Source organism: Trichechus manatus, unplaced genomic scaffold (assembly GCF_000243295.1).
Source record: "Trichechus manatus latirostris isolate Lorelei unplaced genomic scaffold, TriManLat1.0 scaffold00001, whole genome shotgun sequence".
NCBI classification, from domain to species: domain Eukaryota; kingdom Metazoa; phylum Chordata; class Mammalia; order Sirenia; family Trichechidae; genus Trichechus; species Trichechus manatus.
In genome coordinates this window covers 33,687,073-33,700,830 of record NW_004443937.1, presented here as the reverse complement: position 1 = coordinate 33,700,830, position 13,758 = coordinate 33,687,073, and the positions used below count along the sequence as shown (strand labels likewise).

Sequence of the window (13,758 nt, the reverse complement as noted above, 5' to 3'; positions counted from 1 at the left end):
GAACTAAATACAGTTCCTCAGATGACCTCATTTCTTCATCTTGCTCAATAATGATTTTCTGAAAATGAGGGTCAACGGACATACACTGAGTAGTGTAAACAGGATGATGTCTCTTTCACGCACCTGGAGTGGGCCAAACAGTGTCTCGCGACCTGCCTGTGGTTTCTGACCAGCTGTGTAACTCAATAATAGACCACCAAATCCTTTGGAAAATTCATGCTCTTCTCCAGGCTGAGTCCACATTTGGCTTATACTCAGCCAAATCAGCATTTATGAAACATAAGGCATTTGCAAACATTCGAGTGTATTTTGTAAACTTAGATAGAGGTGGCTGGGATGGGTGCAGTGGCCCCAGGGCCGACACAGACCAGGCTGACCCAGCGCATCCTTCATGATGACTGACTGAGAAACCCAAGGAGAGGGTTATTAAATAGAACATTCCAACAGACAGCTTTGGACAGACCATGATCCTGACAGCTGCCGCCTGTGGCCCCCGCTCCAGGGAGATAATACACCTCCATAGCTGGCTGGCTGGGTTTGCCGGGAGCAAGCCTGACCTCCCTTAAGCAAAAATAAATCCTGCTGAGTGAAATGACCCCATCTACTACTTTCCTCAAGGAACATGAGACACTAAGTGACAAAATTTAAGGTCAGCAGCAATGAATCCTCAGATCCCTGGTTGATTAGTTATGTTTCTGCCTTGTTCAAGAGGAGCTACACGTCAGACACATGAGACCATCTCCCTTGCCACGACCTTATAACTCAGGAATAACCAGGGCAGCTGTCCCCAGATCTTTCAATCCCTACTAGTACAATTACAATGCATATGATAAGTCAGAAATGAAGTGGGAGAAAGGAAATGTAGCATTTCCTAGCCCAAGACAACCATTTCAAAAGCGTCCGTTCGTATTCCTTTACAAAAACATTAATAGTATGCTAAGAGAGAAGTTGATGTTCAAAGTCACCAAAAGGTACAACTTATAGAGGAAGGCTGCCTGAAAACGAAATGACTCCCTTTAGTAAACCTAGCCAGTATCAGGATGGAACATGGAAGGTATCACCCACACAGCAACCAATGGATCCAACAATTACTTATCAGACACAGACTATGTGCCAGACTCTGTCTCAGGCCCTGTTTTTGTCAGCAGCTGTTCTCAAAGGAGTGTCTATAGCAATCTTGTCGTGCTCTATACTCTCAATCCCACCAATAAAAGCCCCCAGTCAGCCTCAGAACATATACTGACAGTCCTGAAAGATGAGGCCAACTAGGGACAGGGCTTCTCCCACAATTCCAGACTCTCAGTTGTAAAATGTTTTGGCTTTCTCTTGGTCCCAAACCTAGCACCTGCAGATATATCCAACTCTAATTCCCCAGTGGGATTAGGGTGATGAAAATTGCAGTCTCTCTGGAGAAGGGCACATTTTAGCTTATGTTTGTCTAAAACAAATCCACAATTTTCTTCTATGCCTACTGTTATCCTACTGCTATAGAGTTGGTGAGCTGGAGCTCACTTTAAATGAGCATGCTACCTACTGTCAAGAAGTTCTCCTCTGCATGTACTGACAGTTTTTACTGGCAAAGAGTTTAGGAACAAAAACATGGGAAAGATTCCTATTTTCAAATCAAACACAAGCAGCCGTCGGAGCCTTGGTTTGAAGGAGATGACATCAAGTGGAGGAGAAGTTATTTTTAATTTCCTCCCAAAACCTACTTTCTGGAGAACAAACAGGTTATACAGAAGTAGTTCACTGGCCAAATGAGTGGACACCACACTTACATGATATTCATTGACTGAATTCCATCTTTTACCTGCCACTACTGGAGATTTCCGCTCATCCAGAAGCTGGATGGAGGTACTCGCTGTCACCACATTGCTTTTGTTGACTGCTCCTGTAAGAAAAAAACCATCATGACAAAAATGGAGACACTTATAACGTACCCATTAAGATTGTAACCATATTCGTCCACGTCACCAATTCTGCAAATTGTGCTGGGGCTCGGTTCCCAGAGCCCTGAGTAATCTGGGCTGTGGGTGATCTGCTAACTCTCCTAAGCCATTAGAGCTACATGGCCAGTCCTATCGACCCGAAGGAGTCAATGCACCAAGTTACCAGCATGCACGTTGGAGAATGTTCAGCTTCCTCACGTTGAAATTACTGACCTCCATGAAGGGACCACGTTTTTGGTAGTTTGTGGTTACTACTTATATTGTCTCTCTAAATATAGCTACGGAGAGCTGCATGAGATAAAGTTCTGAAATTATTTGACTACGAGTTGGGAGCCTTAGCTTTGATTTGTTGGTTAACATTTTACTGATCTATAAAACTCTGATACTAAGCCCAGTGTTTCTGAACAAGACCATTCTAAACAGGGAGAAAGCTGGAATGGATTGCTTACTCCAAACTCTTATTAATGTGGTGACGATATGGTATTACTAGTAAGAGATTTTCAGTTACTCGCGATGGCTCCAATACCCATGAACCCAAAGCTCCTGAGCACAAATTCTGAACACCCTAGTTAATTATTGTTACTGGGGGAGACTGCCTTATAAAGTCACTAGATGAATGTGAGTTGAATGGAATCCAGTTGAATTGAGAAGCAGCTGAAAGGCAGACCTGGATTTAGATACCCTTAAGACCGAACCAATTAAGAATTTTCCCTTGATCCATGTCTAAGCAGTGTTTACAGGTATTTAACACACAGTAGAGAAAATGAGAGAAAGTTTCACTACAATGACTTTTATTTGGTGATTTCTAACATTTTCTCTGAATCTAAAGGGGCCATGAAATCTCCTAAGATGTTGTATCATCCATAACTTTACTGTGAACAAGGTAAATTTCCTTTCATTCTATGATTACATTGAAAGTATAATGAAAACTCTATTTACCAAAAACCAATTTAACTGCAGCCTTAATTAAACAGAACTTGTTCTTTCCATATATAATTCTTGGTGATAAAATCGTTAACACTAACAAAGCAACCTGATATGCGGGTATATAACATACAAGCACACACAGAAACAAGACAGTTTCGGGGACCACCCGCGTCCCCCATTGCTCCCCTCCTTGTTCAGTTTTGGGCAAAAGCTACTGTCACAAAAGAATGACTTGATGATTCCAGTCCAGACTGAGGAAGCTACTAAGTTCTGTTTTTTCTTTAGAGGACTGTGAAAAAGGAACTCTGATGAGATTGCTTGGTGGAATGGACATGTTATCATTGATAGGAGTGCAGCAGAATCAGAGTCTACTGCCTGTTGGTGGATATTTTCAACAATAAAGTCTGATGCACCTAACTGTATAGAAAGAGCCTCAGTCACCTGGAAATTTACATCAAGAAGGATGCATGTGTATGGGAGTGCGTTCACACAGGCCCATCAGCAAACGGGCACAGACTCAAAGACTCATAGGCCTGAAAGGGACCTAACAGATGATCTCATCCGAAATCTCAGCAAGCGAAGGAAGTTCTTCCATAATATTTGCCTTTCCTTGAATAGCTTCATGAATGGGGGACCCTCATCTTAACGAATCTGTTCAACAAATTATTGGACAATTCTTGCTAACATGTCCTCTGTGACTTTCAAAAGCACTGTATCTGTAAATGTCTTCATTCAGGGAAATAAGAAGTCATCTAGATTCAGGGAGAGGGACTCCATACTGAGAACTGGAGAGACCCCTGAAAGCTGAGTTAGGAATGCTTGTAAGAGATTAATACAAAAGGCTCGAATATTAAATACAACTACAGGTGAAACTGTCCAGAGCAATCCAAGTTTGCAGAGCCAGGTTTCACTCATCTCTACAGTTGCTACCATGCCCAGTGTCTGACCTTACACAAAGGGCCCATCAAAGATATCAGATGCATGAGACGAGAAAAAGTCAAGTACGACTGAAAAGCATTTCCAGCTCTCTTGCTTCTAAGACTGGTTGAAAAAAAAAAAAAAAAAAAAAGACAAGGGTAATACTAATATAACACTGTCTGCCCATTCCCTGATAAGTAAAAAAGGATCCTCTGCACAATTTCTTCTAAGACTTTAAAAAAAAAAAAAAAAAAAAAAAAGACAGCACTTGGTTCTTTTCTGAGGGAGGTCACCTTGATGTTTTCATAAATCATAAAACCTGAGGACTGAAAAATTACCAGCTCCACACTTCTCATTAGTACCCCTCTGTCAGGAGAGCACAAGGCTGTCCAAGCCTTCTTCCTGCATATCAATTTAAGTCACCTCCACTGAAATGGAAATTGTGGACCTCCAAAGTGAAGTGGGTTGCTAAAGGTTCTGGCAAAGGAGATTAAGTTTCTCTTAACTTCTCTAAGGAGGGCCATGACAACATTAAAAAAAAAAAAAAAAAAAAATCTACTGAGAAGTTTGTATTCAGGTCCCACAATGTACAAAATACCAGTCCTGCTTCCTGAAATGTTTTTTGCACCATTTGGCTATGAAAACCTTCATTTCATGTGGGCCAACAGGTTATTATTGGCTTACCGTTGGCCAATATTCAGCACTGGCTCTCAAGGCTGACCTTGACTCCCCTCAGTGTTCAGACAACACCCCCCACTTTGCACACACTGGCCAGGCAGGCAGGACAAGACAGACACGGCCCACCTCCAACAAGGGCACCCACCTGTGCTGAATGGGATCGAGTAGACAAAACTCCCAGGAATCTGCTCCGCAGCTCTTCGGTACCAGAGAGGAAAGTGGTCTGCATTAAAAATATTCTCCTTGTCTCCAGCTTTCAGGAAATCCCTTGAAATGGAAAAAGAATAAGAAAAGCACTGTAACACTTAGCAAAGAAAAGACCAACAGAGGTGCCTCTCCCAACAGCCTTTGTTGGATAAACCCAGTGTTAGCTCTTAGAATCCCGACCTATCTTTCTCAGAACAGAGGGGACCTGGGCCAGCAATGCATACCCAAGGTTACTCAGAAATACCTTGCAGAGCTCTGGCAGTAGATTTCAGCCTGAAGCAATAACAAAACCTCCTTTAAAACAGGGAGCCTTGTCTTGCCCTGAAGTACACGTAACAGACCAACTTCTTAAGCGTATCTTACTCTTCTTAGAAAAAGTAAAAAGGAGGTAAAAGTTGGCCCATGTTGGAATCTTCGCTCTTTCTTCTCATACCTCTCTACTTTCCAGTCAAACTGAACTGCTTATGGTCCCCTCTGTAAATCCCTCGCCCGTCCCTGCCTTCTGCCCATAGTGTTTCCTTCTATCCAGGAAGCTACACATACTCTCCTCCCCATCGCTTTCTTTTAAAATCATGCTCCTTTCTCGGTGCACCTCAAAGACCATACACCACACAAATCCATGTAACCAAGCGCAAACCTCCTCCTCCTCCTCTGGGTCCCACAGCCTCAGCTGCTCTCACGCAGCCTTCCCTTTCATTGGCCTTATCCTCACACTTGTCATGTTCTCCCAAACCCCCCAAGGTCTTTGAGGATGGGATCTTTTCTTCATATTTTCACATCCCTCCACAGTCTTAAATATTCTGCGGTCCCAATGAATGTTTGTCGGCTTGACTTGTCTCTGAAGAGTCCCCTATACTCTCCAGGACCTTAGTGTCTCATCCTGACTGTCATGGTACAACTCAGGGGCGGAAAATGACCTCCTGGCTAGTCCATACTCTGCAGAGATCTTTCAGGAGAGGAGAGCCATCAGGGGACAACGTGTATGAAGCGAAAAGGCAGCCAGTTACACCAGAAATGGTGCCACCTTTCAATCCAGTAGTCTGCAGCATAGAGGTGGATCACATAGGGCACGGTAAGGAATATTTAAATATTCTATGTTGTTTTAATATGGTTGAATTTATATGCTAAGTTACAACTTGTTGGTTATTAGAATTTGAGATCCAATTCAGGAAAGCATTCTGTAGTTTTAGGTATGGTCAACTAGTGATCCTTCAACCTCATTCAAAGACGGAGAGCTCATCCCTTTGAGAGGAAGCCTATGTCATAGGAGCCTACCTCTCAAAGTTCTTATATGGCACTGAACTGGGCCTCCCTGTAACTTTTACCGGCATGTCCTAATTCTTCTCTAAGGGCAGAGAACTTAGTTTTCTCATCATCCCCAGAGCCTGGCACTCAACATATGCTTAATGATCATGGGATAAACCACTTCTTATACCTCTGTAAGAGCTCCATGAGTGCTAAAGACAATTTCTTTTGTCTTTTTAAAATGGTATTTCTTCATTCTTTCAAATCTCCCCATGAGTATGGCCAGTTTTCAACATAAATGCTCACTGTCGATACCCCTATAAAATGTCATGCTACCTAGAATTGGTCATAGTAGACCAAAACTAGGCTTGTTTACGAACTCTCACCAACATGACGATTCTCCAAAAATTGAGATTTTTTTCTTTCTTTTTTTAAATTTGGCAAAAGCCCTCCGCTCTCAATCAGAAGATCGACTTTGCAGTCATTAGTGGAACTGAAAGGGTGCAGAGAGCCTCTGCACTATTCAGAATGCCGGATGTAAGGACGTCCAGGCTCGATGTGGCAGACGAGTCCCTTCTGGCTCTACAGTGTTCAGTGGTAACATTTCCTGATTCTAAAATCATCAGGTATCACAAATGTTGAAACTCTTTTCCCTTTTTTTTCTTTAGACATGAGTCTTTAGAAACCAGACTTGGCACAGGTGTGTGAAGAAATCTGTACTGCCCAGGCCTGGGTAGGATGAACAGCCACCTTGAATGCTGGGCCATGGACACAGCTGCAGTGAGGCAGAAGGCATTCCCACTCCTGCAATTCTGTTCAGGGACGAGACACATACAGCCACAGGGTAGAAGGTGCCCTTCTCATGCAGCCCTTAATGGTGGTGCAAGAGGGCTTTCTGCCAGAGTCACAGTAGATACGCTACTAGCTTAGTTAGAAGGTATGGGTGACCCTTGCTTAGACTGATGGTGACGATTAGGCTTTGAGGGTGGCAGGTGGTAGGTCTGATACTGCACTTGTGGGTGACCAGTACCCTGCTGCCTGGGACCAAATTGGTACCTTGGGCAGCAAGCAGGATCCTGCAACACTTGATCTTCATTAGCAATGGTGCTAATGTAAAAGGCTTGGGTTGCTGGGAAAGCAGGGAGGGCCCTGCCAACTACCAAGCAGTGATTCAGGAAGAAGCAGGCAGGAGAGCCCTGAGTCTGCAGAATCCCAGAAATGTTCTTCAAGAAGAAAGATTCTTCTGGGTTAAGATGAAAGTATAGTTCTAGGTACTAGAGGCTGTCATGGTATTGTGTAAGAGAGACTGTGTACGTTCTGGGCAGAGCTGGGTGACTGTTATGGATTGAATTCGTCCTCCCAAAAATGTGTATCAATTTGGCTAGGCCATGATTCCCAGTACTGTGTGACTGTCCACGATTTTGTTATCTGATGTGATTTTCATATGTGTTGTAAATCCTACCTCTATGATGTTAATGAGGCAGGAATAGAGGCAGTTATGTTAATGAGACAGGACTCAATCCACAAGATTAGACTGTGTTTTAAGTTAATCTCTTTTGAGATATAAAAGAGAGAAGTGTGCAGAGAGACAAGGGGGCCTCATACCACAAAGAAAGCAGTACCTACCGGGAGCAGAGCACATCGTTTGGACCTGGGGTCCCTGTGCCTGAGAAGCTCCTAGACCAGGGGAAGGCTAATGACAAGGACCTTCTGCCAGAGCCGACAGAGAGAAAGCCTTCCCCTGGAGCAGGCAAACTGAATTTGGACTTACAGCCTACCAGACTGTGAGAGAATAAATTCTCTTTGTTAAAGCCATCCACTTGTGGTATTTCTGTCATAGCAGCACTAGATAACTAATACAGTGACTTTGGGTAAGTAGTTGAGGGTTTGAGCCCTTATTCAGTTATCTATAAAATGGGAATATAGGCTTCCTCCACTGTCCAAAAGTAGAGTGTTCCTATAAAACTTTTTGTAAGCTGAAACGACATAGAGCAAAGAAGAATTTACCATTAATCTGTATCGGAAAATTTTTTTAGCGTTCCCAGACCCATAAAATCACCTACCAAACCATACCAGATAACACGTAAAACCTAAAAAACCCAAAACCAAACCCGTTGCCATTGATTCCAACTCACAGCGACCCTACAGGACAAAGCAGAACTGCCCCATAGGGTTTCCAAGGAGTGGCTGATGGATTTGAACTGCCGACCTTTTGGTTAGCAGGCGAATGCTTAACCACTGGCCACCAGGGCTCCATAAAACCTAAAATAACACTAACGTATAGTAAAAGCAGGAATGATATAATAATACATGCAGCCTAAATAAAGTAGAAATAACACATGTTACAGTGTAGTTTCACAGACACAGTTGAAAGCTATAGCGGCTTGATGCTGAGATGCTGAGCGTAGTTCCTGGGGAAGGAGCTTGGCGCCGCCACTCTTGCTGCTCGGGGTGTGCACTGCCTCTTTGATGCCTCGCTGCAAAACAAACACTAACGCTATTTCTGCTTTTCGCCTTTTTTCGTAAAAGCAAAAACCCTCTTCAGGTTTCTTTTGGTTAGTGAAAACAGGTACTGATGTGAGTCCTTCGTAAAAGCAAAGTGGCACAAAGTGAACTTTCGAAGAGTGGGGAATACCTGTAAGAGCATCGTCCTTATCAAGATATTGTTAGAATTTAACATCATATGTGAAAGGGCTATGTAAACTGGACAAATACATGGGAGTATTAAGGCCCAAGGGTTTCTTTCATTCTCTTTGGGTCAACTAGAAGGCTTGATGTGGTCGTCTCTTACATGCAGACTGCAGAGGAGACCAGGAGCCACACTGTAAAGGCTGACATCACTAGATGCCACATGTGTGGTGATACAAGAGGCCACACTGAAGGCACAGAACACGCTGCGGGTTTTCGAGATGATGGTCATGTTACTGAGGCCATGAACTGTAACCGGCCTACTTCCAAACACGGGTGGTAGGGATAGGAGTTGGGATCTCAGTGCAGGAGGCTGAAGACAGGATGAGTTAGCTCTGGGGTGGAAACTTCATACTATCTAGCACTCTCTGGGTGCAAGGCCAGAGAATGCACGCTAACTCTGAGTACAGGTCCCAGTGCTTTGAGCTCTTCCTTGTATGCCCTTATCAAAAAAGAAAAAAAAAAAAAAAATCAGAAATTCTAAAAGCTCCTAGCCCTGGCTAAAGGTGTATCCTCCAAAAAAACTGAGTCTCCATGAAGACCCTTTGCTGGGAGGGGGTAGGCAGGTAAAAGACCCTGAAATAATAGATGTCAAGGTGCCTCTACATGAGTCAGTGATACAAGTTTCTTTCAGGTAGAAGAATCATCCATCCATTCAGATATTCACTGAGTACCCACCCACTCTGGGTGGAGGCAAACCCTGGGGGTGTAGTGGTTAAGAGCTACGGCTGCTAACCAAAAGGTCGGCAGTTCAAATCCACTAGGTGCTTCTTGGAAACTCTATTGGGCAGAATCGACTCGATGGCAACAGGTCTGTTTTTTTTTTTGTTTGTTTGTTTTGTTTTGTTTTCTGGGTCAGGGTGAAACCACAGGGACGAGAACTCACAGTTACAGGTATTTTCAGCTTCCCAAAGCAGCTCTACATCTTCCATTTTTTTGATCCTCTCAATAGCCCAGGGGGTCACTGCCTCGTATTTCAACAGACGAGCAGAGTGAAGATGCAATGGACAAGCCAGGCACTCTCCGAGCATCCCAAGCACAGTCCTGTTATCTTTCAAATACTTCACAAGGACCCAGATCTCAGAGCAGCAAGGTGCCATGTTTTGTCGTTATTATTTTTCTTATTCGTTTGTTTTACTCTCACTACCAGCAATAGCCTTCCTCTCTGAGCATTAGAAAACCTATTCCTGGGTCTCCCTTAGCCCCTTGGAATCCTAAAAGGAGAAGGCAATGTGTATCTTGACACTTCTAGTCCTTCCTAGGGACTTGCCCTCTGGAAAGAACAACTCTTCGGAGGTCAATGGTTAAAGATGGCTTAAAAAAAAAATCAAGTCACAACTATAGTCAAACTTACAAATGATAAATGTGAGATGCTAAGGAAGAAAAAGTCGTGGAATGAGAATTAAAAGCCAGTCCCCCATAACATGGAAAAACCGGTCTTCCCATTTCCAGGCTTGGTTTGGTATGTTTGGGGCTAGGGCCTCATCTAACAGGCAAGCAGCACTGCCCAGCTGGGCCTCGATGGAGGGTGAGCATCCCCTCCCTGGGCTCCTGCTGGGCCAGGCCCTCTCAAACTGGCGCCACCCTGTGGCTTGGTTATTCAGCACCCCCACCTCCCCCACCGGGTATCCTGAAGGCCAGGGTGTATGAGGCTCCATTGTAACCTGTGGACTCCCACATACACACTTGCAAACCACACTCGAACTTTCTGCATCTTCAAACTCCATTTGTCCCTAGCCTAGTAATGCCTCTTACTTCAGGGAAAAAAAAAAAAGAGAGAGAACTTATTATTGGGCTCAGAAAAGACTTGCCAGACCATCTACCAGCTCTCATAGAACAATGTGATGAGGTAAGGGCTCGTGGCTCTCTGAAGACACAGGGACTGAGCAGTGGTTTATATAGCGCTGGGTACTGGACTCAGGAACACTCTGCCCACCATTCACCCAGGTATCCTCGGAAGCATAAGGAAGTCCAACCTGAGCACACCCAGAATACCCACCCCTGCTGTGGGGCTCTGCAGTCCCGCGGGCTAAGGGCAGAGGCATGGAGGTTTATTAAAACATAAACAAATAAACAAACAGCAGACTTGAAACACTGACTCTTGGACAGACAAGAATTCCTCAGCAGAGTTCGAGAACATATGAATGCCCTGAAGCCATCTGTCAGGAGACCAGCGTGTCCTCCCTCTGGCTGCTCTGCCAGCAGCCGCACCATCTTCTGAGTTCAAAGATGACTCACCAGAGTGGGAGAGGACTCCAGGATGGTGGACAGAAGCCAAGGCGTGTGAGGAACAAAGGGCTGTGGAAGGGCCAACAGGCAGGTGGACACCCACACTGCGGCCCCCAGGGTAGAACAGAGAGGAGCATGTCAACAGGCTGGGGTGGCCTGAATTTTGTTTCTCAGCGGCGGAATGGAGAAATGAAACCAGCTTCCCTTTGAAGGTCCCATTTCAGGAGCATCCTGCTCTGCTCTCCTGCAAAGAAGCCCCCCTACTTACTGACTGGTGAGTTGCTCAGCACCAACGAACAGGTTGATTCTCGAGAGGCCGGTGCGAGTACCGAGGAACGCGACCTCCACACCCTTGTCAGAATTCCTGAAACAGAGCAGCAGACATCAGGGGGATGCTTCCAGACAGTCTGCAAACAGATAATGCCTTCTGCATTCTAAGACTCAGGAAATGTTGTGTGAAATAGCAGTTTTGAAAGCTGAACTTGAAAAGAAATGATGGAAACACACACACACTCACTCTCATACTCACACACCTCCAGAACAGGATGCAAACTCTTGCCCCCTTCAAAAGTTTGCAGGGTGATTCTTGCAGGAAAAACGAACTCTTTGCCAACACGAGCAGCATAAGAAAATGTACCCCCAACCCTAAACTCGCCTTTATCTCAAGATTCTGGGTGTAAGGTTGAGAGTGCAGGCTAATTCTGAGAATGAGAGCTACTCTGAGGAGAGGAAGAACTATCTCTAGAGTTAGCTTTTTGACTTGATGCTACCAAGTCTATTGTATGTGCTGGGACTGTTAGTGGCATCTGTCCTTAGAGACAATAAGCGTCTGAACCACTAAATCAAGTCTGTGGTGTCCCATACCTAGAAACGTCCAGGACCTGAATCCCACAGAGCTGTGGGGGCACCGACTTAGAGCTTCTATCACAGCATGCTCCTTAGCCTCATAGTAAACCCGAAAACATGAGTAAAGAAATTGCTTCCTTGCCTTCTTCAAACAGCTCTGCAGGATGCTTGCTGGAACCCTAAGAATGGCCTTAGCCAGGGAAACTAATTGGAAAATTCAGTAAAGATGATTTTGTTTAAACTTCCAAGGCAAATTTTATGTTTGAACATGTCTCCCAGAAGATTTGCATGCATACTTTTCCTTCCAAAGAAGCAAATGGCCTTCCTCCACAAACATGTAACTTTATTCTACAATAAAAGTATGACGAGAATGCCGATTCCTGAGTTTGCCTCCCTGCCCTAGATGCTAGTAGCAATTTGATCCAAAGCATTATCCATGTCATCTTCAATATAAGATCATTTGGTTACTTGATCTTTGACAGCACAGCAAAGTGGTCAATGCTACCTTTAAGTACTTATGGGGTGAATAAAAACCAATGCTATGCATTTGTTTCTGCTTGTAGCCTACACCAAATCGGAAAGCCAAGTTGTCCAATCAGTTACAGATGTGGACTACAAAGCAAGCTACCATTTTGGAAATCTCTAGCATGTGTTAGGAATGAATCTGCAATCTTTGCCTAAGAGTCTGAGTCTCATGAGAGCCTAAAAGAAACATTTCCACTAGAGAAAGCAACCCCAAGAGAGGGTTTGACTCCTTCCCAACCACCAATATGACCCATGTAGGTAAGCAGTTCAAGGACAGCCCCACACATATGAATGATGGTCTCTCTTTGGAGTGACAGAGTCGTGTATGAAACTGCCTATCTGACATACCCACTTGGAAGACTTACAGCCATTTTAAACTTAAAATGTCTAGAAGGGAACTCTGTCTATACCCAGCCCCAAACCTTCTTTTCCTTCACTGTCTCCTGTGCTAGGAAATGGCAACATCATCTACCAGGTGCTCATGTCATAAACCTAGAAACGATCCTTGATGGCTCAGCCTCCCTCACCTCCCACACTGAATCCATCATCAAGTGCTGTGGGTCTTACTTCTGAAGCATACCACAAGTGCATCTCTTCTCCCTGTGCCCACTGCCACTGGCCTGATCCAAGTGGCAAATCCTCTGGAATCCTGCAGGAGCATCTACTACCATTCTTACCCCTTATACTCTATTCTTTACATAGCAGTGGAGGGATCTTTTTTTTTAAAAAATGCAAATCTGATCATGTCCTTCCCTTTCTTAAAATCCTTCAGTGATTTTCTAATACTTGTAGTATAAAATCCAGAATCCTTAACCGGACATCCGAGGCCCTGAGCCATTTGGCCCCTCTGCAGCCTCATCTCCCAACATCTTCCAGCCTACTCTCTATATTTCAGCTATGTTGGCCTTCTTTCAGTTCCTCAAATACGTCAAATACTTTCTCACCTCAGGGCTTTTGCATATGCCATTCCATCTCCCTGGAATACTTCCTAACCCTTGAGTTAGTTTCTACTCAGGAAATCCTTCCTTGCTGTTCATCTCCACTCCAGGCCTTTAAGTTCCAGTCTACACTCCACTACTTCTCTTCAAAGCAACATATCGCACTCTATACCATTGGTACTGTGATGGCAAGGGCTATGTCTGTCTTGGTCACGCCCATTTCACCAACACCTAGCCCAGTGCCTGGCACATAGCAAATGCATGATCAGTAGTGGATGAATGAATGAATGAATGAAAAATGAGAACAGAACGAATGACAGAATATATAGAAGGGAAGATGAAAGGAAGAACGGAGCTTATGAACAACAGAAAAGAGAGAACTGAAGAGTGTATGGCGTGAGAGTATAAAAAAAAGAAATGAACTTATTTTTAATCTTTTAATAGTTACTGAAAATAACAGTAATAATAATAAGCTGCTAAAGCAGTATCATCCTAGCCTTTGATGACAACTACCGTCGCCTGCCCCCCCGACATACCCCATTTCAGAAATAAAACCACAGGGTTATATTTGACACTCTAATGAAATCGAGCTCTCACTTCCCCGTCCT

General features: G+C 44.2%; 1 protein-coding gene across 1 annotated transcript in view; it reads right to left on the bottom strand.

Annotated features, from left to right (window-relative positions):
* The window catches only part of CACNA2D3 (calcium voltage-gated channel auxiliary subunit alpha2delta 3), a 1,058,385-nt gene that overhangs the window by 177,998 nt on the left and 866,629 nt on the right, over window positions 1-13,758 (bottom strand). Inside the window, exons 25-27 of the mRNA XM_004368627.2 lie at window positions 11,110-11,205; window positions 4,618-4,739; window positions 1,811-1,891 (exon numbers count right to left, since the gene is read on the bottom strand). Of these exons, the coding sequence (XP_004368684.1) occupies window positions 1,811-1,891; window positions 4,618-4,739; window positions 11,110-11,205 (299 nt within the window). The remainder of the gene's footprint in view (window positions 1-1,810; window positions 1,892-4,617; window positions 4,740-11,109; window positions 11,206-13,758) is intronic.